Source organism: Danio rerio, chromosome 22 (genome assembly GCF_049306965.1).
Source record: "Danio rerio strain Tuebingen ecotype United States chromosome 22, GRCz12tu, whole genome shotgun sequence".
Taxonomy (NCBI): Eukaryota; Metazoa; Chordata; class Actinopteri; order Cypriniformes; family Danionidae; genus Danio; species Danio rerio.
The window spans coordinates 17,455,961-17,479,843 of record NC_133197.1 but is presented as its reverse complement, the minus strand read 5'-3'; the positions used below and the strand labels follow the sequence as shown (position 1 = coordinate 17,479,843).

General features: G+C 33.0%; 2 protein-coding genes across 3 annotated transcripts in view; one reads left to right on the top strand and one right to left on the bottom strand.

Moving 5' to 3' along the window:
• tm6sf2b (transmembrane 6 superfamily member 2b) overlaps nucleotides 1–1,539 on the bottom strand; it is a 35,054-nt gene extending 33,515 nt beyond the window's left edge. The window contains 2 exon segments of the mRNA NM_001080661.1: nucleotides 1,210–1,341; nucleotides 1,460–1,539. Of these exon segments, the coding sequence (NP_001074130.1) occupies nucleotides 1,210–1,295 (86 nt within the window). The 5' untranslated portion in view covers nucleotides 1,296–1,341; nucleotides 1,460–1,539.
• A 3,318-nt stretch (nucleotides 1,540–4,857) lies between these two features.
• Nucleotides 4,858–23,883, top strand: part of sbno2b (strawberry notch homolog 2b) — an 89,051-nt gene continuing 70,025 nt past the window's right edge. Inside the window, exon 1 of one of the 2 annotated variants that reach the window (NM_001423267.1) lies at nucleotides 4,858–5,055. The gene's annotated coding sequence lies outside the window, so the exon portion shown is untranslated. Of the gene's footprint in view, nucleotides 5,165–23,883 lie in introns of both variants that reach the window. The other variant, XM_009296338.4, reaches the window with a different exon arrangement.

The following is a 23,883-nucleotide window of genomic DNA, read 5'->3' as shown; positions in this document are numbered from 1 at the left end:
AGTTAAGCCTTTAAATGCCACTTTAAGCTGTATAGAAGTGTCTTGTAAAATATCTAGTCAAATATTATTTACTGTCATCATGGCAAAGTTGAAATAAATCACTTATTACAGAGGAGTTATTAATTAAAACTATTATATTTAGAAATGTGTTGAGAAAATCTCTGTTAAACAGAAATTAAGGGGAAAATAAAAAGGGGGCTAATAATTCTGACTTCAACTATATATATGGAAGTCATCATCAGGACTGATGCTGGTAAAGAAATCTGTTATTGAAAGTCTAAATAAAATGGTTTATCATATTTTAAATGATGTGTTTTTGTCCATGACCTACTGTATAGTTTTTATTAAATGTATGCACAAGGCCAAAAATGTATTCACTATCTACTATTTGAAGTGTTTTCAAACCTTTATGAGTGTCTTTCATCTGTTGACCACGAATGAAGATATTTTGCAGATAGCTGAAATCATTAACCATTAACTTCCATTGTAAGAAAAACAAATACTATGGAAGTCAATGGTTACAGGTTTACAGCTTTCTTCAAAATCAGAACATTTTATTTTGTGTTCAACAGAAGAAAGAAAGGTTTGAAGTAAGTAAAAAGTGAGTAAATGATGACAGAGTTTTTGTTTGGGATGAAAAATCCCTTTAATAGAACAGGCTATGAACAAGGCCAGATAATAACTCCAATTTCAGGACAAAATGTGACTTTTTGTGATATTAAGACCAGGATATGACAAAAAATTTGCACATGAATGCCTGTCTGCCAAGCATGGTGTGCAATTGTCTCAGCATAAAAAGCTCCAGCATCATTTAAATGGGTGTTATGTGAGTGCAATATATGTTTCTATCAGACTGTACTTTATACACAAACAATTGATATCAAGCTATTGTCTTTTTAGGGCATAAAGCAGTAAGTGTAGGACAAATCAATGACTTAGTTTATTACTCTCATGATAAAGAATAAATGCTTTAAACCAACAACCTATTATTTAGCCACCAAACCATATGCTTTCACTGCCCTCAAGTGGAAGAGATAAAAAATAAGACACAATATGATGATTTGTACAAACTGAAATTAGTGAGATCTAAATAGCCTATGTAGTCCATTAAAGTCATTTTTAAATCAGCAAATGTTTGTGCCTTTAAAACATAATATAATTGTAATAAATATATGATTATTATGATACATAAAAGAAAACAATACTCACTCTTGAAATGCAGGAACATTGTTCATAGTGTAAAGTACGCCAAGAGCAGTCAGGGAAAATATAAAAACGCATATTTCCTGAACCATGATGTCTGTTGATCAGGTATAAGTCCACTCGTTCACAGCTGAAGATCTACAATATCACCAATATTCAATTCAATATGTCGCTGTTATACATCAGCAATTACAAGCCACTAAATATCGTACAGGTCTCGTGTGGTATAACTAGTCTAAAATAAACATCTACTTACCAAGGACACTCTCTCCAAAAAGTGCGCGCAACCCAATTTCTGAGGGTCCTATGGGGGCCGCGATATTGTTCCAGAATAATCGAGGTGCTTTGGGGAGGGGAACAGCTACATAATTTGATTTTGTCATATATTTGCATAATCGTGTTTACTTTTAGTCTAATTTGTCAAATGCCTGCGTGCCAAAAAAGGAGAGCTCTGCCAATTAAGCCGTGGCAGGCAAAGAGGCTTTGTCTGGTTATGTGTCATTTTGTAAGCTAAAGAATGTGCTTGTGAACCAGCCTAAGAGGATTTTGAACATTATTTGATAGATTATTGGGTTAAAATATTTTTAGAGGCACCATATTGTTATGTAGGAGTAGGGCGTATGAATAAAAATTTTGAAGAACATTAATGATACGATCAGCTTTTAGTCTATCATAATGTACAATAATGCTATTTATATTAAACTAGATGAAAGTTAAAATGTACAGCATTTCTTTCTCTACAAACTAGATAATTAGCCTGGATAACTGTTTCTTAGATTTTCTATATATCCACCAGGTTGTGCTGTAAACAAAGAAATGCATGTCTCGTTTCTTTTTTCAAGGAAACACTTTAAATTAATTTGTTTAGTGTTTTGCATAGTATTACTAGATTAATAAATGAATAAATGAAATGTTATTGACCATTTTGAGCGATGTAAACAATAACGATTGTTTTAACTAATGTATTTCCTGTATTACATTTAACATTCACAAATAATGTTATGGCAGCCATTTTACCATTAAGATACTGTTATGTTTGGCAACAAGCAGGAAATGTTCATGGGCCAGTGACATTGTGGTCTATAATGGTTTTGCAGGTTTTATAAAAGTAGGCCTAAATTTAAGACCTTAAGACATTTTATGGCCAATGAAACTTTGGTTATTAATTACAAATTAGTTCATTGATCTAAATAAATCTATAATTGATATGATAGATTGGCTATAATTTAGAAAATATATTCTTTTTTCTATACATTTTACTAAAATGTGGACTATAAAATGAACTTAATAGATGCTGAAATAGCTGTATTTACCTCTTGATCACACTGCGGGGAAAAAAAATTTATTATTATTTTTTTCCATTATATATTTTTATTAGGCTACTAATTTTTAAAGATTCTTAAAGCAAGAAACGTTTATATGAGAAGCCAATTGGTTAAAATGTACAGTGTATCTGTGAATTTAAAATAATTTTTTTTCTGCTTTAAACCATATTCAAGGAATAGGTCATTTAGAAATATACATTTTTACTCCACGTGTGGTTTTAAATTTTGATGAGTCACATTCTGTTGAACATAAAAGAAAACACTTTGAAGAATGTTGGTCGCTGGCACCAAAGAAACTACTATGGAACTTAATAATTACCAGCTACCAGGATCTTTTCAAAATCTCTACTTTTGTGGTTTAACTTGTGAAGGGTGAGTGAATAATGGAAGAACTTTCTTTTTATTTTATTTATTTATTTATTTATTTATTTATTTTATTTTTTTTTCGGGGGGGGGGGGGGACTGTGCATTTCATATGCATTTACTACTAAATGTTTTAGCATTTATTAGCCTATTATTATATAGCAAAATTAATACATCTTTGAACACAAAAAAGATACTTTTAAGATTGCTGGTTGCTGGCACAAAAAAAATTAAATAAAAATACAATGTAAGTTAATAATTATAAGCAACCAGCATTTTTCAAAAGTGAAGTGGTGAAGGGTAAGTAAATGATGGCAGAACTTTTATTTTGGGGGTAAACTGTCCATTTACAATGTGCATTTACTACCAAATGTATTAGCATATATTAGACTATTTTTACAGATGACTATTTTACTAGATGATGTTTTAGTAGAATATACAAAACAAAACATGGTTTTGTAATAATAGGCTAATAAATGCTGATATACTTGGTAGTGAATGCACATTAAAAGGACAGTCTAGGCTACACTGAGGTTTTGCATATTGCTCCTACATAATGTTTTATTATTATTTTATTAGACAATTATTACAAAACCATTTTTAATAATGTTTTGTAATAAATTAATAAATGCTAATACATTTTATAGTAAATGCACATTAAAGGTAGAGGCGGACTAGGGGATTTGAGGGTCCTAGGCAAGTCCAGTTATAGGGGGGTTTAGCATTGAAACTCAAATCATTCTCTTTTTCTTTAGTTTGTTGTTGTGGTTGTAAATAAACTGTACATTTAAAATATATTTAAAGTGGAACCTTTATCTTCTTAATGTAAAATTAAATACACTAAATTCACAAATAAAAAAAACAAGTTCATAAACTAACTTTAAAGTTAATTAGCCATATTTGTGATTAGATTTCAATATTTGTGTGTAGATTTTTTTTTTTCTTGAAACTGCTGTATTATCTAACGAAACATGAAATCAAATTTAATTCCCAATCAATCACCCTAAATATTTTTGCCATTTTTCATATGAACTGAATAACTGCATTTTGTGAATTGGCAACCGTCACTGATCTCTGGGGAATTATCTGTTATTTGAGCAGGTCTTCTCTTAACAAGCCCAACGTTCTCATCTTCTGACAGGTGTTTAAAAAAGAATGTTGAAAATAAGAATAACGTTAAAATCTTTATGCTTTTAGACATATTTTACAGCATTTAAAAGAGCTATATGATTAATATAGGCTTCCTGTTATTGGTCAGGGCCCCCTAATTCCCTGGGGCCCTAAGCGGCTGCTTACCTCGCTTATTGGTTCATTGGTAAGTTCACCCCAGATTAAAGGCACAGTCCAGGCTACACTGAGCTTTTGCACATTGCTCCTACATAATGTTTTATTATTATTTTATTAGCCTATTATTACAAAACAAACCAAATATTGTAATAATAGGCTAATAAATGCTAGTACATCTGGTAGTGAATGCACATTAAAGGGAATAGTTTAGGCTACATTGAATTTTTTTTAAGTAAAATGTTTAGGCTACTAAAAGATTTTTAATGCACCACTGAAGGTAAAGGTCACCTAAACCTTGGATGACCTCATTAATGGGATGACCTGAGCTAGCAGTGACGTAGCTTCACATTGTGTTCACTAGGTGACGCAACAAACTAAGAAATTATTGAGAGATACCGAAACATTAGAAAACAACCTCAAATACACGTTAAACCTCCGTGAAGTGGTTTCAGACATGTTCCATTAATACAATTTCACTATAAAACCAAGACTATTTGTTATATCATACTTTGTTTTCATACAACAGAATGGATTACTTCATGTACGGCGCGGGTGAGACGCGACACAAACGCGACGCTATGACAATCCACCAATGACTTTACGCGGCAACGAGAACGTCGTATGTGATTGGTAACTGGCTGGTGACGTATAACCACTGCCAGACGCGTCGCGTTGAATACGCAACTTGACTTTGACGCGAGTGCAGTCAGACGTGTCAGAAAAGTCAGCCGCGGAAGTATCGGTTTTCACTTCAACATGGCTTCAAGTGTGACGAGTTGAGATCAGAAGACCAGGAATATTCTTTTTGTTACGAGTCCCAAGGCGTCAAACAAGGGAAAAGACGAGGGAAATATATTCAAGAGCCGCTTTTAGTCAAGTAAGTCAGTCTGAAGTCGTGTTCCTGTCAGTTTCTAGAGTTGTTTGTGTGCCGGCGTCTCAACTGTGTGGCGCATGCGCGGTGCGGCCGAGTAGCGCAGTTTGTGAAGGTAAGTTGTATTGTCAGTTGACAAGACGCCCAATTATTATACGTTTAATGACATTTTAAAGTGATAGTTTATTTCATGAAGGTTTCAAAAAGTTATAAGTTGAAATATCTCGTTATTTTCAATGCAGAATACTATGTATAAAGTCAAAATTGGTTCAAGTCAAGGAAAGTTTTGTGAGAGACATAAAAGTACTGTAACACGACGTATTTGTCAAATACCACAGGTTGTAAACAAGAAAAACACTATTTGAGTGTGTATATGTTAAAATGCAAGTCATAAGAGCACATATTTTAATTTCAGTTTCTGTTTTCATTTCTGTATTTGTTCTAGGTGACATTTCTTGTCAGTATGTTAAATGGATCTCTAATGCATTGTGTAAACATAATAATAATATATGTGTCACATCTAATTTATTCTATGAATTAGGTTTATTAATAAGGGATGAGTGACAGTGTAAACACTTCAGGCTTGAGTTGAGCTTGTCTGAACTCATATATTGCTGTAAAATATATTGTCCTGTTGTTATTTAATTTGGTATCCAAGTGATTTTTCAGAAAGAAAGAAAGAAAGAAAAGATACAGCACTAATAAATCAAGAGCTTACTGGGACTTATTGGGATAATTTTCCCGTAGTTGAAAGTCTTTCACTTTCAAATGACACAGATGTTCGTAGGAATTACAGTATTTACACAGAATTGCTTTGATGCAAACAGATACTTCCATGGAAAATGATGAAGTGGGAGGATGATTTTGCTGGACCGCAGTTCTTGACATCCGTTCCTATTTAAATCTAATGGAGAAGTAATAATGTTTAATCCTGTATTTAATCAGGTGATATCAGCCTCGTTGTTCAGATATGACAATGTACACAGTGGATTGTGTGGGTACAGAAGTCACGCAAACTTCTCTCTTCTTTCATTGGCAGCAGAGGGTAGAAAGGCTCAATTAGAGGCTCTTGTTCTCCAAATGGGTGACGCAAGTTGACATCACTTGGTCTAGACGGCTACATATGGAGAAAAACAAAGGGAGTTTGGCTGTTTCATTTTTGTAGTAACAGAATGTAATATATGTATAAAATGCACAACAAAAATGTACTCAAAATAGTGACTAAAACTGAAGCTGGAGAAGTTTTGTGTGACAGATTTGAGTGTATCTGGTGTTCAAAGGAATTTGGTTTATAAACAAGTTCAGTTGAACTGAAACTGAAACTAATTTATTATTATTTATTTTTTTTGTAGATATTTTTTTTACGATCATGCACCAGTTTAGCTAGGAGTTAAACCATACTTAAAAGCCAAATGTAAAATAATGTTATGCTTTTATTGCATTTAATTGCTAGATCATTATAGGTATTAAACTAGTTTGAAATATATTATTTTTATTATAAAATTTATTGATTTTAAAATTGAATCCTAAGAATTGGGTTAATCACACTTAAAAATTGGCTTTTGTTGCTTGTTCAAACTATTTATTTAAAATAAGTAAAACATAACACCAACAACTTCATTGTTTTGTGTTCAATTTTTTTTAAATTTGTAAAAACTATTAAGTTAACTTAATTGATTAGTGATGGGGCAACATGAATGAATTGTGTGGAACCCAGCATTTTTGCAGTGCATTTTAGCTTCTAAAAGTTCAACGGATTAACTTTCCTTTTGACTTATAGACTTGAAAATGTTATCACAGTTTAGCAAATTGCTCATGTTAATATTTTGGGCAAACATTTTAGCTTTTTAAAATGTGATATTAAAAATTCATTTAAATATTCTTATTAAAAATCATAATAATTTTAATAGTTTAGCCTCTTCTATACCATTTTAGCTTTAAAGGTTTAAAATGAAAGAATAATTTAAATATTCTTATTAAAAATCATAATAATTGTATTAGTTTAGCATTTTCTCAAGCATTTTAGCTTTTAAAAGTTTAAATTATAATACTTTTGAACAGTTTATTATTGAGTTTACAATGCTGTAGTGAGCAAATTCTTTTAAGCTTCTTCGCAAAATCAAAATATGTTATTATTATTTTTAGATGTGTTGATTTAAAATGTTGGTTGCACTTTATTTTAATGAAAAAGTTTATACAATTAATGAACCATTAATGAAGAATTTTAGCTCAATAATTAGCGGATACTTATTTGTTAATAATAAGGTAGTAGTTGTGTTTAGTGATTAGGGATGTAAAAGAAGATTAAACTTTAATAACAGTTAATGTCTTAATAACGGGCAGATAATAAACCAGTAGTAAATGGTGTTAATTGTTACTCAAAGTGTTATAATTTTTTTTTTATCTTCGTTAGTAAATTATGCATTTTAGCTTCTTCACAAACTTTCCCTTTAAAGAATACACAAAAAACGCTCCTAAAATAAAATAATTTTTGCATTTTTCTAATGATGTGGAACTGATGCGCAGTTACTTCTGTATTTTATTGTTTGGTCATATATATAAATTATTGCAGTAAGATTAGATGATTATCACATGAAATAGTTTTTTTTAAATGACAGTATACGTCATTTAGCAAGACTGACTAATTATTTTACAATAGATATATTTTTTCATAACTTGGTGCATTCTTTTTGACATTAAATTTAAACAGTATTCTTCTAAAGAAATAGACACAAATATATATTAAGTAATTACAGTTAATTAAAAAAAATATATAAGCATTTTAAATAATTAATATATAATTACAATAAATAGAATTAGTTCAGTCAGAAATGGAACAAAATTAAAATGCAATATATTTTTTTCATAACTTTCTGAATTCTTGTTGACTTCTAAATTTGAACAGTGATCTTGCAAAAGAATCAAGACACAAATGTTTAGGTAATTGCAGTTTAAAAACTATAAGCATTTAAATAATAAATATATAATTACAATAAATGAAATTCAATTAGTCAGAAATAGAACAAAATTATTACACAATAAATATATTTTTTCATAACTTGTTGCATTCTTATTAACATTTAAATTTGAATAGTAATCTTGCAAAAAAGACAAATAAATAATTACAGTTAATAAAAAAATATCTTAGCATTTTATTTAATAAATACATAATTGCAATAAAAAATAAAATAATTCTGTCAAAAAAGAAAAAATTTATACACAATAAATATAATTTTTCATAAGTTTTTGCATTCTTATTTATATATAAATTTATCTTGTAAAAAAAAAAGATACAAATAAATTTTAAGTAATTACAGTTGATAAAAAAATCTATTAGCATTTTAAATAATAAATATACAGTATAATTACAATAAATGAAATCAATTCAGCCAGAAATAGATCAAATTATTTATCAAGTTATGACAGTTTAATGAACTTGAGTTCATGATAGTGGTTATTTATTAGCTGTGTGTTTGTTAGTTTTGGCTCTGAGTTGTCTGCGTAATTTATCTCTGCTGTAGTTTGGCGCACAAAGCTCTGTTATCTGAAGCTTTCCAGAAGAGATTTAACCCTGAGATGCTCATATACATTAATTTTTGTGAAAAAAAGCAGATTTTAATAGTTTTTCATTGCAGCTGTTACTGCCGTATTGATGTGTGTGTTTACCCATGGATGTTTGTTTTTTTCTGTGTCAGGAAGTAATGGTTCATGTATTAAGTGTGAATTAGTGCCAGGAAGATGTTTCAGATTGGTACTGGGTCCAGCAGGTTGGTTACATATACAAAGTGTGTGATGATGTTTTTTTCAGCCTTTGTTACAGTTTGATATTGGTGGCTATAGCTATACAGACAGTAGCTTGATTGTTGATTGTATTAGAATGGGATTATAGCTAGTCTAATTGTTTTATACATTTTTGTAGTTATTAACTTTATGTTTTTGTGTTTTATTACATTAAATTTAATACAACAAATTTATTTTTTTTACATTTTGTATTTCGTTTATTTTAAAAGAATAATATTTTAATAATTTGTATTATTATTATTATTACTCTTTTTGATTTAATTTTACAAGCATAATTTGATTAAGCATATTATTGGTGTAATAACATGAATATTATATATATATATATATATATATATATATATATATATATATATATATATATTGCATATATTAGCATTTATAAGGCTTTTTTTGATCAGTGATTATTTTATATTTCTTGATAATATTGTATATTTAAACAATAGTTAGCTATTATTATTATATGATCATTCATTTATTATTATTTCTAAAATTATATTTTTGTAATGTGAAGGGACGCTGACAAGGGAGGTGTGGATCAAAACGCAGGTTTATTAAACAGAATAGTCAGGCAAGTAACAGACAACACTGGAGCAAACAGATGTATACGGGCAATCCAAAATCGTGGTCAATACACAGGCAAATGGTCAAAAGGCAGGAAGCATACAACGTAAACAAACAAACAAGGCGAGGGTCAAAAACACGGCAAAGCATAATGTCATAATGTTCACAATGTCAGTATAACTAGACTCAGCAATGATGTGTGTGTGTGTGTGTGTGTGTGTGTGTGTGTGTGTGTGTGTGTGTGTGTGTGTGTGTGTATGTGTGTGTGTGTGTGTGCTATATTTATAGTCCTTGTAATGAATGAATGAGCTTCAGCTGTGTTTGTTAGTATAATCACCAGAATTAGGAACAGGTGCGTGTGAGCTGTGCATGACTCGAACTTGTAGTCCATGTAATACATGTAATGCGTGTTTACCAGCAATCTGCAGGCGATCACCAACTGATTGCTGGTGATTGTGACAATTTTATAACCTTTTCTATTTTTTATGAAATATTTTATTATCTGTATTTAAGTTTATTTAATTAGATCCATGTTATTTTCATATTTTTATTATTTTTAATTAAATCTTTTATTAGTTTAGTTTTATATTATTTAGTTTTGTATCTTATGTTTAATTCTAAAAATATATATTTTTATTGTAATTCATTTTATTTTTCTATTTTGTTTGTATTATTTTATAATATCACAATTCTTTAAGTTGAGTACTGATTGCAATAGCTTAATACTTTTTTGATTTAAAAAAATATATTATTTATTTTAATTAATTGTATTTTAATTTATTACTATATATTTTGGATTTTTGACACATATATTTTATTATTTTATAATGTACCATTTTACAAGCCAATTTTAGTCTGACAATATGGCTGTTGTTTTTTCTTTTTGCATAAATCAACTTGAATGTATTGTATTATTTTTTGTATATTTTAATTAATTGCATTTTACATTTAGATTTTATTCTAGATGTATTATTTAATTAAAAATGTTACTTTTTATCCAATATTTTTTATTTAATATTTTATTTTGTTTTTTTTTTTATTATAGTTGTAAGTATTTATTATTTAACTTTTCTATAGCCTCAGTGTTTCTTACTGTGGAACACAGTTGTCTGTTCCTTCAGCAGCCGCTGATTGTGCTCATGGAATGTGCATTCAAGGAATGTCTCACTCTGATAGTGAATTTCAGAGCACGTACATCATGGCAGAACCGGCTGTGACGTCTTCGTCAGTCTTTAATCGTAACATCTTATTAACATATTTCCTGTGAATTGGCATCTTGGTTCCGGAAGAGCAGAGTGACCTACCAGATCTGATAGGGAAACATAGTCCAACACAGACTTTATGAGAAAAAAATGTCATTGTTTGTCAGTGCAAAGGGTTTTCATTGAGCAAGCTTTAAGAGAATTTAAAATCTCATAGTGGTTTGTCCACCCCCAGTTTTCTCATAACTGGCCGTTCAACCACATTCTCTATGTAGAAACTGTTGTTTTCATGCATCACATCACTTCACCCAATGAATCAGCTTTTTTCTTAAACAAATACAGTGTCCTACAATAATAGTGGCATCTTTGATAAATATGAGCAAAACAAAGGCTGGATAATAGTTGAAAATGTCTTTATTGTTTAACCTTTGTTCTTGAAACCCTTGTGGCGATACATAGGGGATGTTGGTTTGTTCGCTGTAAAAAAATGTTAATTAACAGGTTCTGTATTTCGGGATTAACAAGTGTTTTCAGTTTATTTATGGCTGTGAATTGCATTATGGGATGTGGATCTCTGCGTTGACGATTTAATGTGTTTTAATGTTTTGATGTCTTTTAATGTTTTATGTCTCTGCGTTTTAATGTTAAAAATTCAACTCTAAAGTTTAACAAAGTGACTTTTTATTGACATTTTATTAGTTTGAAATTCTATAATGTACACTGTAAAACCCAACAGTCAACTTTATCAAATAAAATAAGTGTAGTTAACTTATAATTTACTGACAGTTAATTATTCTCAGTTGAAAGTAGTTTTGAACTCAGTGTTCAAAGTGAAGATAATGAGTTAATTAAATACCTCATTACTTAAATAGAGTAAGTTCACAGTACTCATAAAGATTAGTTTTTTTACTAAAATGGTTTGTTTGAGTTGTTTGAGTTGCCTTAACTTATCGGGTTTTACAGTACTCAGTTGGTTTAAGTTCTCTTCGTTGTTTGGGTTTCAATGTGCTCAAATTACTTCGTTTATGGATTAAATGGATTAAGTTCACAGTACTCATTAGGACTAGTTTTTGAAACTAAATGGTTTGTTGCAATCAGTTTCCTCAAATGGTTTGAGTTACCTTAACTTTTTGGGCTTTAAAGTGTATAATGGCTGGTTATTACAAGATTTTTGTATAATATACAACAGCAACGCAGACAATATATCACTTTAAAATAATAAAAATGCTAATAAAAGTTACTTTTTCTAACTTTTTAAGGTTAAATGTTCCCTGTATAAAATGCAGTTCCACACAATTCATTCATGTTGTCTCAACACAAATCAATCAAGCTAACTTAATTGTTTTTACAAATTTAGGTTGTTTGAACGTAAAATAATTACGTTATCCCACAAAAACCCTCAAGAATTGTGTTGATTCTGCTCATTATGAATAAGCAGCAAAAAAAAACAATTAAGTGTTGTTAGAAGAAAGATCAAACTCCCATAATGCAAAAGCATGAATAAATGGGGGAAAATAAAAACATGAAATGTAAAACACGGAAAACTGCTGATGTACAGATATTTTTACAGTGTAGTTTTGGAGATTTTCTGACCCCAAAGAGCCTTAAGTCTGTTTAGTTTTACTCTTGTGTTTAAGGACTGAGTGTGTTTGGCCTCTGTGTTTCCTCATGTTTACACCCTTGTTAAACTGGAGTTCATGGTTTCAGAATTTCCTGTTCCTCTTCAGCCATTGCACAGTATGAGTGGAAATGTATACCTCAAACATATTTAGCTTCTAAGAATTCATATGGGGTGCCAATTAATCCAACCTAAATAAATAAATGCATATAGTTGAAGTCAAAATGATTAGCCCTTCTGTGATTTTTCTCTTCTTTTTCAATTTTTTCCCAAATGATGTTTAACAAAGCAAGGATTTTTTTCACAGAATTTCTTATAATATTTTTGCTTCTGGAAAAAACCTTATTTGTTTTATTTTGGCTAGAATAAAAGGAGTTTTTAAAAACCCTTTTTAGGTCAATATTATTGGCGACTAGGGATTACTAGGCAATATTTTTTTTCCGATTTTCTACAGAACGAACCACTGTTATAAAATGACTTGCCTAATTACCCTAATTAACCTTGTTAAGCCTTTAAATTGCACTTTAAGCTGAATACTAGTATCTTAAAAAATGTCTAGTCAAATATTATGTACTGTCATCAAGGCAAAAATTAAAGAAATCAGTTAGAAATAAGTTCTTCTTTCCGTTAAACAGAAATTTGGGAAAAATATATACAGGGGGGCTAATAATTCCAAAGGGCCAATAATTCTGACTTCAACTGTACATTTTGTCAGTTTTTTTGTATTACTACAGGGCACAGTACCTTGAAAGCATGATGTATTCATTTTCTTATTTAGGGCTCACTGGAACTCTTTGTACAGTTGGTGTAATGTTATGTAATGCTTTTCTCCTTTGGATGCAAATAACGGCTGATCTCAGTTTAATGGCGCTTCAGGAACCTATGCAGGGCTTGTTTTGCCGGATACTGGCTTCGCTCTGTCTTTTCGTCAAATCAGCAGCAGTGTGGTTTAATGTTGGTTTCGTGACCCGGGCAACAGATGAAGGCCTGGAGTAGCTCAGGTTTGGGGGATTGGAAAGAAGTGACGCTGTAAATCTGGGTCAGAAGAGGTGGCAACTGACTGTAAGAAAGCAGACAGAGCAGTAAGAGAATGAAAAATTGTTCTGCAGAAGAACAAGAAGTTGCTGATTTGCTCTCAAATGTTTAACACTTTGACTTGGTTTTTACGTCTGGTGGCTTTCTGTGACTTATAAATTCATATGAGTAATCTGTAAGTGTGCAAACCACGCTTTCTCTGCAACAAGTTCAGATAAATTATGCTGCGTTCATTTAATTTCGCACCCACTTAAGAATGATTATTATGTTTTGAGAATGTTTTTTGTAGGATATGCAGACGTATGTCATAATTTCTATTTTTTTTTTACTCTTAAGAATCTTAAAAGATTTTTTTTTTTTTTTTGGAAAGAAATTATTTTTTTAAATGGTCACGATACACCAAAACACATTTTTTAGAGATGTTCACAGTTATATAAATGTCCCACGTTGCTAAAACATTGTTGGGACACATATTTCACTGAAGAAGTAAAAATTGTTGTTTTGCATTGTTTCGAACAAATTCATACTTCTGGTTTAAAAAATTTTTTGAAGCTATGTCAAGGAGATCCTTGTGTAAATTCCAGCATGAAGAATCAACTTTATCAGCAGGTACAATATGACATCTTTAAGCTTTCAGCAATAATTTTCAAGAGATAGACTTGGTTCGAACCAATCAGCGCACTCTATTGTGAATGAGGTGCAACTTCATCAATTTACATGCTATAGCTTTGAAGACTGTTTTTACCTGTTACAGTGTGCAGATGGCAGAGAGACGCCACATTGTGTTGCCAACTGTAATTCAAAGAACAATTGTTTGGAGACATGGGTTGTCAGTGTTGCTTTATAAATGTGTCGCAACGAAGGTTTTGTTTTCATTTCCCCGCTATGAGAGCGCAGCTGGACTCACATTTGTGGATTACAGTGGTCTGCTAACACGCGACAAAAATAAGTTTGTAAAGAACATTTTTTTACCTGTGAGCTTTTCGCTTCTGGAAATGGTGAAATCCAGATTTGCCACTTGTCTCCTTTTAAAAAAGACACAGTTCCAGTTTATGTTGATTGTCCTGTCTCTACAGATTTGGTAAATGTGTGATTAGTGTTAGTTGTTTATGTTTACTTAGATGGCAAAGTTAGTAAGTATCGTCAGCAATACTCTTTCAGTTATTAAAGACATACCTTAGTCAAAGTTATTTGGTTACTAAGTTTACAGTACGTTAATTTCACTACAATATTATGGACTGAAAGTTCCGCTGTAAATGCTGCTCTCCGAACGAAAACATGTAAACACCTTAAACTATTACCATCTTGTAGGATTTTTGCCGCATTTTGTGACAGGATAGTCCATACACACACAGTTGTGTTTTTACAGAGAAATGCAGACATTTTTTTTTTCATCCCATACGATCTGCGGTATCAAAAATTCCATTAAAACAACACTCTTCCAGCAGTTTCTCGCATTCAGTATCTTGGCATTCAATATGTTGTTTGTCATAGGGGGCATGCATGAAATGTTCCTGAATCAAGGTAAAAGTGACAAATTTCAATTAAAGTCAACAAATTAACAATGAAACACCTGAAATTACGCGAAACTCCAGAGGAAATGTGGATAGCGCGGTGTGAAATGATGTGCTATAACATGTTAAATAAAAGGTACATTTAAAATGCAACTCATGTAAACACTTAAATCATATTATTGTCCTATTCAGATTAAGGCAAATAATTCCATTACTGATGTCCATGTAAGTGTAGTCACTGTCTATCTCTGTGTTAGTGGTGCCGGTGTGAAAATCAGTGCGTACATGTACTGAAACTCCCCTTTTCTTGCAAACCCTTCCCTCTTTCGCCACTCGACACTCCCACCTGAACAAAGCTGGACTCACCCACTTTCCTGACTTTTTTCAAACTAGAGATGTGAAAACACCCTGCTGAGACGGGGGATTTTATTGCCCTTTAATTCTTTGTCCTCCAGATGCTTATCAGGGATGACGTTTTCTTTCTTTATTCCTCTTGACTGTAAAAAAAAAAATTCTTTGCATTCATAATTTTAGAACCTTTTAAAAAAACGTTTTCTTGGTTGAGCAGTTGTCCTCCAATCATTGATCTTTTACCTTTTACTAAGTCTAAAGTGGGACATTTCAGCGACAATGATGATGAAAGACTTACTACTTGACCATAGGTTGTGGAATTAGCTTTCATTTCCAGTGCCCCATTTAGTCTTAATTTTAGTCATTTAATATTTACCTTAACATCGCCGAGGTGCTGAACTAAATGAATCACCAAGTCTTTGGAAAAAAGATTTCATAAAGCCACCAGTTGCGCAGATCCCTTTTAGCACGCTCCAGCTTTGAATAGCCACCATTGATCTTAGGCTCTGAATGACATCGGTAAACCTCTCTTCTTCAGTGAAATGAAAGCCCGGAATGACTCACAGTGCGGATGCTTGATAATAGTAAATGTCCCACCCAGATGTCCAATATCGCCTATAATTGTGATCGCACAATGCAAAAGGCTGGGTAGAATTATAGAAAAACACTATAAGCAGTGTGTTTTTCAACTGAATGAGTCATTTTCGAGCGCTATTTCTGCTATGGTTACTATTTGCCTCCAGCTGTTTGGATGATTCACAGAAATCTGGAACAATCTGTAACGTACCAGCCATCCTGTTCAGTGGTTTTTTTCAGTTTCACTTTGAATTTCTCTTTTGACTTCTTTAATGTATGCACCTGAATACTGTCAGGTTTCAAATCAACCCTAAATTTGTAATAGTGTCAGCATTGGCTAGAATCTATTACATCAATTTATATGGGGGTGCTTAAATAATCAGATTAATGTTATTAATTATTATGTCTAATACATCAATAAATGTCTACCAATTTAAATGTGATGCCACTACCAGCAGATTAACTTTTCCCACTCGTGAATATTTAATCTCTGAATCAATGTGTCTGGCTTTGCCATTGCAAACACGTTTGGCCGCACTTAGCATGCTTAGTTTGTTTCTCTAATTGCATTAGCTTCGACTGTTTCCAAACAAGTGTCAGCATGATTTTCTTGTATCTCCCGGGATCGTCTGCTCCGAGTTCACCAGCTCGGCTTTCCCAGCCAGTCATGTGAAACCCTCTGGATACCTCACACTTGTTTGGCTCTTCCTAGCGTAGTGACCCGACAAGACCTTTACCTAGAGATGAAGGACTGAGATAGACAAAGAGCAAACGAGGACAAAACTATATGCGATTTCGAATCGGATCACATAAAGCAAACAGATTGTGGTTAACAGTTATTGAGTTATTCAAATTGATGTTAAATCACAATCCCTGATTATATACAAACATTTTTAATAAATGTGTTCCTCTCTTCGAGATCATAACAATGATCAGGATGTGAGGAGAAAATATTGAGGAAAAGTCAAAAACTGCCACTTTAGTACTCAAAAGACTAATTTAATTCGATGTTTCAACTTGCATGAACTTCATCAGGTCACCTGCCTTAAATAATTTCCTAGATGTGCGCACATTGATGTTTTTCTTGAGAAAACATTAAGCTAAAAACATTGAGGAACTCAAAGTCTGTGAGCCTTCAGTGTTATGAGCATCTTCTGCCCAAAATGTCAGTTATTTTAGCCTTAAAGCCAAATTGAACTAGAACCTAAAGTTTATTGACAAACTTTTTTTTTTACGTAACTCCACTAGGACTGGGAATGGCAGTTGGCAGGAAGCACAGTGGTTGCTAAGTGGTTGCTTGGCAGTTGCTAAAATGTTTATGGCACTGCTAGGTGGTTGCTAAGCAGTTGCTAAATGGCAGCCCTTGTGTACATGTTTGATCAAATGCTAATACTTAGTAGGCATTTCTACCATGTGTTATTGCACTTAGATATTTGTTAATAGCATGTAGCTAATCGTTATGAGCACTTGTATCATTGTTACCATGCATAATAAACAGAAAGTCGCATTTGCTAGTGTGAGTCAAAAGAGCCAATAACCAGGTCTCTACGATGTTCTGATGTAGGGATATTGCTGTTTTTAAGTGGTTGCTAGGTCATCCTGTTTTATTGCTATGGTGAAAATTGACAGTTTAGTGATGATACATCAAAGCTTCTTGCCAATATTAGTGATATAAATCAACCCTAATGTCTCTATGACGGTCTCTATGATAGTCAAAAACTGGACCTGGACATTTTGTAAAAATGGCGTTTAAGTCAAAAGTTTTGAGAAAATAATGGTTAAAATGATTTATTGCAAAACTCTATGTCTGATATACCTGAAAAGATACAGCAACAAAATCTAAAGCAGAACACCAATTTTGGCCAAATTTGGGGCTTGTATAATTTTTTTATATGCCCGGATTATTAAAAAGTAATATTTTACATTTTTTATTCAAAAACGATATATCTGATTAGCATGAGGAGATATAGCAATAATCTTGAATGCAGAAGGCACATTTTAACCACATTTTTGCATTGTAGCATAAACAGCTTATGTTAAGGACAGAGTATGACGCCCAATTCACATGGGGCATCAGCTTCAACGCTACCCAATCACTTTGAATGGGTAATGTCAGGTGTTGCCGAGGGCGACATAGTGGCGCAGTAGTTAGTGTTGTCGCCTCACAGCAAGAAGGTCGCTGGGTCACTGGTTTGCTGGTTCGAGCCTCTGCTCAGCTGGTGTTTCTGTGTGGAGTTCTGATGTTCTCCCTGCGTTCGCGTGGGTTTCCTCCGGGTGCTCCAGTTTCCCCCACAGTCCAAAGACATGCGGTACAGGTGAGTTGAGTAGGCTAAACTGTCCGTAGTGTATGAGTGTGTGTGTGAATGAGTGTGTGTGGATGTTTCCCAGAGATGGGTTGCGGCTGGAAGGGCATCCACTGCGTAAAAACTTGCTAGATAAGTTGGCTGTTGATTCCGCTGTGGCGACCCCGGATTAATAAAGGGACTAAGCCAACAAGAAAATGAATGAAGGTGATGCCGAACTGCATTGTGGATCCGTTGGCGCCGCTTCAGAGGTGTTGCTCGCTGCAGAAGCTGGGACTTTCTCAACTTTTCAAGCGCTGATGGAAGCGTCAGCCAATCAGATCGCTGTGTGCAAATACACCAGCTCATTCAGTAGCCGATTGCGGACTAATTTCATTAGCTGACGCTGCTATTACGATCACGTCAGCCCCAACTTCAGACACGCCTTCTGTCAAGCGTTGACGCTGAAGCCCCGTGTGAATAAGGCATAACAGTATGTTGGCTTTCTCAAGCCAACATAATGATTCTCTTCTTGCAGAAATTCTCCCTTCCAGTCTGCACAAGTGATTACTTTTTTTGTCCTATATTTTGGGATTTCCTCCAAAGAGGGTGTTCATAAGATTTTTTCTTTGTTCTGAAAGAGTAATCACTTTCGGTTCACTTTCACACAGATTTCAACATTGCTAAATGGACTAACATTTGCCAATACATGTCATGTGAAAAGGGTATAAATCATTGTTGTGTGTAGGCATGGGACAATAACCGGTTTCAAGGTTTACCATAGTTTGGAAAAGTCAAGTTTTTAAAACTGCTAAAATTAGTTATACCATTCCTAAGGTGTATATATGCGTATTCATAAAGTATTTGTATGTTTTTTTTTATGTGTTTGAGGTTTTTTAGGGCAACAGTATCTCCTGCAGAAAAAGACCCTCTATATCAAAAGATACTTGTCAGCCCAAGATTCAGCAAACATCTATAAAACAAATCACTTGTGCAGTGACTTATTTTATTTTATATCCACAAAAAAGACAGATCTCCAAAAATCTCTTTTGAAATTTTTATGAAATCAGTGTTTTTGAAACGAATAAAAACAGCAGAAGTCTAAATTATTTAGCCTGACATATTTACTGTTATAAAATATTTTAAATGTTTATTAAAATTAAATCTATATTTTGTTTGAAGGGAGGCAATGCTGTTTTTTTACTTGGACATTTAAAAAAGACATATTTTAGAGCAGTAATCACAAAACCATGATATTTTTATCCAAGGTTACCGTACCGTCAGATTCTTATACCGACCCATGCCTAGTTGTGTGTCTTGTCCATCGTTTAGTAGGTTCTCAAATGCTTTCCATACTTTTTTCTTCATCAAGCAATCTCTGATCAGTTGTTTTGGACTGGATCCAAGTCAAATTACTGTTCTGTGTTTATGAATGCTTAAAAACAGGAGTAGCAAAGCTAGTTCCTAGGGTCACTGACCTACAGAGTTGAGCCTAAATAAATACACCTGAAACAGCTGATACTGATCTTAAATCCACACTAGAGTTTGATTATGGGAAATTCAAGGGAAATTCTGTCAGACGGTGATGCAGAAAGTGGAGCTGGATAAAAACAAGACGATGCAAAACTGATAAACTGAGGGATTGCTCAATATTTCACATTTCTTTACAGATGTTTTTATCTTCTGTTGGTTTCACACATTCATGTGACAAGAATTTGCAGGTTAGACTTGAAGTTTGGGATACAGCGAAACACAAAACTTGTTGCATGAGCTTGCGTTTACAGTCTGTCATGCGATTTCTGTCATATAAACGGAATTCTATGGTGTGCAAGAGCAGTGTGACCCATCTTAAGACTCATCAAGGATCAAGGTCTTAAAAGTAACACTCCACTAAGCGTTATTATACAAGTCTCCCAGAGTTCTAAACAGAAATTCTGCCAATCTCTTAGCTTCGCTTGGCATAGATAATTGAGTCAGATTAGACTATAAGCATCTCGTTTAAAAATGACCAGAGTTTCCATAATTGTCCTATTTAAAGCTTGCCTCTTCTCTAGTTACATCATGTACTAATATCGAGGGAAATTGAAAAGTTGCTATTTTGTAGGCCCATAAGGATTTAATGTCAGTCCTAGTACACAATGTACTAAAAGTGGAGTGTTCCTTTGAAGCGAGTATGTTTAAGTGAACTATTGCTGAACATTGGCCTTCAGAAGCAGAAGCAGACACCAAAATCAAATTAAAGATGAAAATGCACCTCATGCAACTTGAAGTGGATCAAAAAAGTTTATGGAAATTGTCTAAAACTGTTGGACAACACCCTTTTGAAAAATCTTTTGGATCAACTTCAAATGTTGACTACTGTTAATGGGTCTTAATTCAATTCGAAATAAACAATAATGCTTAATTGTTATCATATACTCTTGGAGAATAGCCCCCCTCCTTCTACTTAATTTCAGGATGACACTGATCCAAGAACATCGGAGAACTCTGAGCTGACAAAATCCCTTGTTAAAGCTCACGAGGATGAGCAGCAGAGCGGATTATCAGAGTCACACGTTCCTGGATGACTTCCATACGCTCCTGCTCAGCGTGACGCTTCAGAATGTGAGCGGTGGCCTTAACTAACTCTTGAGGAAAAACCCCTCATGGCGGTCCATACCACACCACAAACCTGAGGATGTTTTCTTCCCTCGACATTATGCATGTTTCCTTTTCTTCCCTGCAAAATGAGAGATCCTGCTGTGAGAGATTAGAGGAAGCGCATGAGGCATCCGTCAAGTCTCGCGCTTCAGGCGGACCCGCTGAGGCAACAGTCTCATGGGCTTCTGAGGTCACCAAATAATCTCCTTAACTTTCGCAATTTCGCAGTTCATCTGCAAGCTTCCAGTGCGATTACCAACTGGGCACATTTTGTCCTGACCTGAAACGTTTTTCTTTTACAATATTTGGTTTTGAAAGCCAAACTGAAGGGTTTCCTTCATTCTTGAATGAATTCCCCAATACATATTAAACTGTGATGACATATCATTCTATTTTTAGTGTTTCCTTCTACATCAAAAATCTATTGAAGTAGCACACCGTACGTTATGTTTATGCCACAGTAAGCCATTCTACATTAATCAAACGTACACTGTAAAAAAGGTAATGACAAAATGTTTTTAAGTTACTTTAGTTTAATTTATTAAGTTTTTTGTAGCTATGCAAAGTCTACCAAAATATGTTTAGTTAGATTGACTGATTTCAATTAAGCTGACTAGAAATGTTCATTTGATTTAACACAAATATTTAAGACAGGAACATGTTTTTTTTACAGTGTAAGGTTATTTAAAGTGATAGTTCACCTTAAAATGACAATTCTGTCATAGTTTATTCAATCTTTACTTGTTTTCAAACCTTTATGAGTTCCACAAAAGAAGATAGTTTGAAAAATGTTGGAGACTTCTATACACTGTAAAAAATGCTGGATTCAAACAGTTGCTTCATGTTGAATTGAATTCATTTATTTAAGAGGGACACGCGAAAATATATCTTAACCTCAAAAAGGAAGTTTTAGCACGATTGCTATTTTAAACCTGCAGGCCCAGGACAGCTAAATCTTAAAACAATCAAAGAAAAGAAAAAAAAAAGAGAAAAAAATTTTAAAAATAAAATAAAATTCATTCATTCATTCGTTTTCTTTTCGCCTTAGTCCCTTTATTAATCAGGGGTTGCCACAGCGGAATGAACTACCAACTTTTCCAGCACAGAAATGTGGGCTCGAACCAGCGACCTTCTTGCTGTGAGGCGATCATGCTACCCAATGCCCCACCATGACGCCCATAAAATAAAATAAAATTGGCATTTTAAAACATATAGACTAAACACAAAATCAAACACAGCACTCAGTGTGCACATTTTGATTTGACAAAAATCACCTGCTGGTCCAACACAGTTTGTGCATGTGATGAATTCTGTTGGAAGAGTATTCCATAAACTTGGGGCTCTATAAGAAAAAGACGATTATCCAAACACAAACCAATAAAGTTACCTTAATTGTTTTTGCAAAATTTAAGTGGATTGGACATAAAACAATAATGTTGTTCCGAAAAAAAAACAAAAAACTTAAGAATTGTGTTCATTTTAAATACGAAGTTTTAACAAGTAGCAAAAAAATAAAAATGTTTTTTTTTTTTTTGGAGTGTAGTCTGCATTTTTCCTACTATGGAAGTCAATAGTTACGGGTTTCCAACATTTTTCAAAATATCTTTTTTTGTGTTTAACAAAAGAAAGAAACTCTGCAAGATTTGGAACTACTTAAGGGCGAATAAATAGCTAGAAAGTGTTCATTTTTAGGTGAACTATCCCTTTAAACACTTGTAAATACTTGTACTTTTAATGCTTCCATTTCAATATTACACAACCTCTCAGTTTTGCATCCTTCAATATAGTTTTTTTGGGGATTTTATAATAATATTATCTGGGCTGTTACACCAAATAAGAGCCGTGTGTACGTCGTTTCTGTGAAAGTCTCTATCCTTGGTGCTTTCTCATCTTTTTTTCCTCCAGTCTTCCAGTAAAGATAATGGTGCTTTACAGGAAGAGGACATTTGGGAACTCAATAGTAATCAGTATTGATTGTCCTTTGTGGCAGGGGGTTGGAGAGATGGACACCTCCTCTTTACTGGGATGCATTGACTGGCCAGATGTATGATGGTGGAAGAAATATGGATGTGTAACCTCAGGGGTTGTTGAGTGTTTTCAAAGGCAACATCAAATCAAAATATTGTCTTTGGTCTCATTGTGCATAATATGTTAGTGCATGTTTTTAGAGAAAAAAATGCATTTATAATTTTTTAATCTTAGGCTTTTGGCATGTTTTCTGTTTAGTTGATGTAATTGAGACTAGGGCTGCACAACATATTGTTTCAGCATTGATATCGCAATGTGATCATTCGCAATAGTCACATCACAGGATTTATGCAATGTTAAGTTTGTAATATAATTCATCATTTGAATGTGTTTTTGATTCCTGGAATTGTGTAATGATTTCAAAAGCATTCAGGCTTAAGAAATTGTAGCACTTGTGACTTTAACAGCTATTCATTTTATTGAATTATTCAATTATTGTACTTGAATACTGTTAGACTCTGGAAATGGTAAAACACTTTATCTTATTGAGATGCAAATATTCAGTCATCATTAATTCATCAACTTTTGACATGCATGAACATACGCACAATACATGCAAATTCAGAAATGCACTGCAAATAGCACAGACAACAATGACAATGTGTCAGGAAATTTATAGATTAGATTTTATGGAGACGCAGTCCCACAAATTCTTTCCAAATAGAGATATTAAGTCCTCTAGTGAAATTATATTTATATTGCGATGTATATCGTGAAGTTAAATAATATCGCAATGCTAGATGTTTCCAATATCGTGCAGCCTGAATTGAGACTGTGCAGAAAGGGAATATAATGTTTGCCAATAATATCTGTAAAAACGCTAAATATGCTTAAATATATATTTAGGCTTTTTAAAAAGTTTATTTATATGTTGATTTCCAAAAATATGTTTTTACTTCATGGTTACTACACAATCTCGGTTATTTTAGTATGAAATATAAATAAATAAAATTGCAATGTTTTTAGTTTTGATTAAAATTCAAAAAATGTATTTACATTTATTTATATATAATTTTTTTGCTTTTACTTGTTTAGGTTTAGGTAAGTAGCAAACTCATATTTAGTTTTTCCGCTATAAAGGCTCCTACACACCGGGACGCTTTTTGTTTGTGTTTATCGTCAGTGTTTTATGAGAAGTTTTTCCAGATTCAAATCCAAGCTATTTTTACTGGCGTCAAGCAGACGAGTATGCAAAATAACTCCTTGACGTTATATGGCGCTAC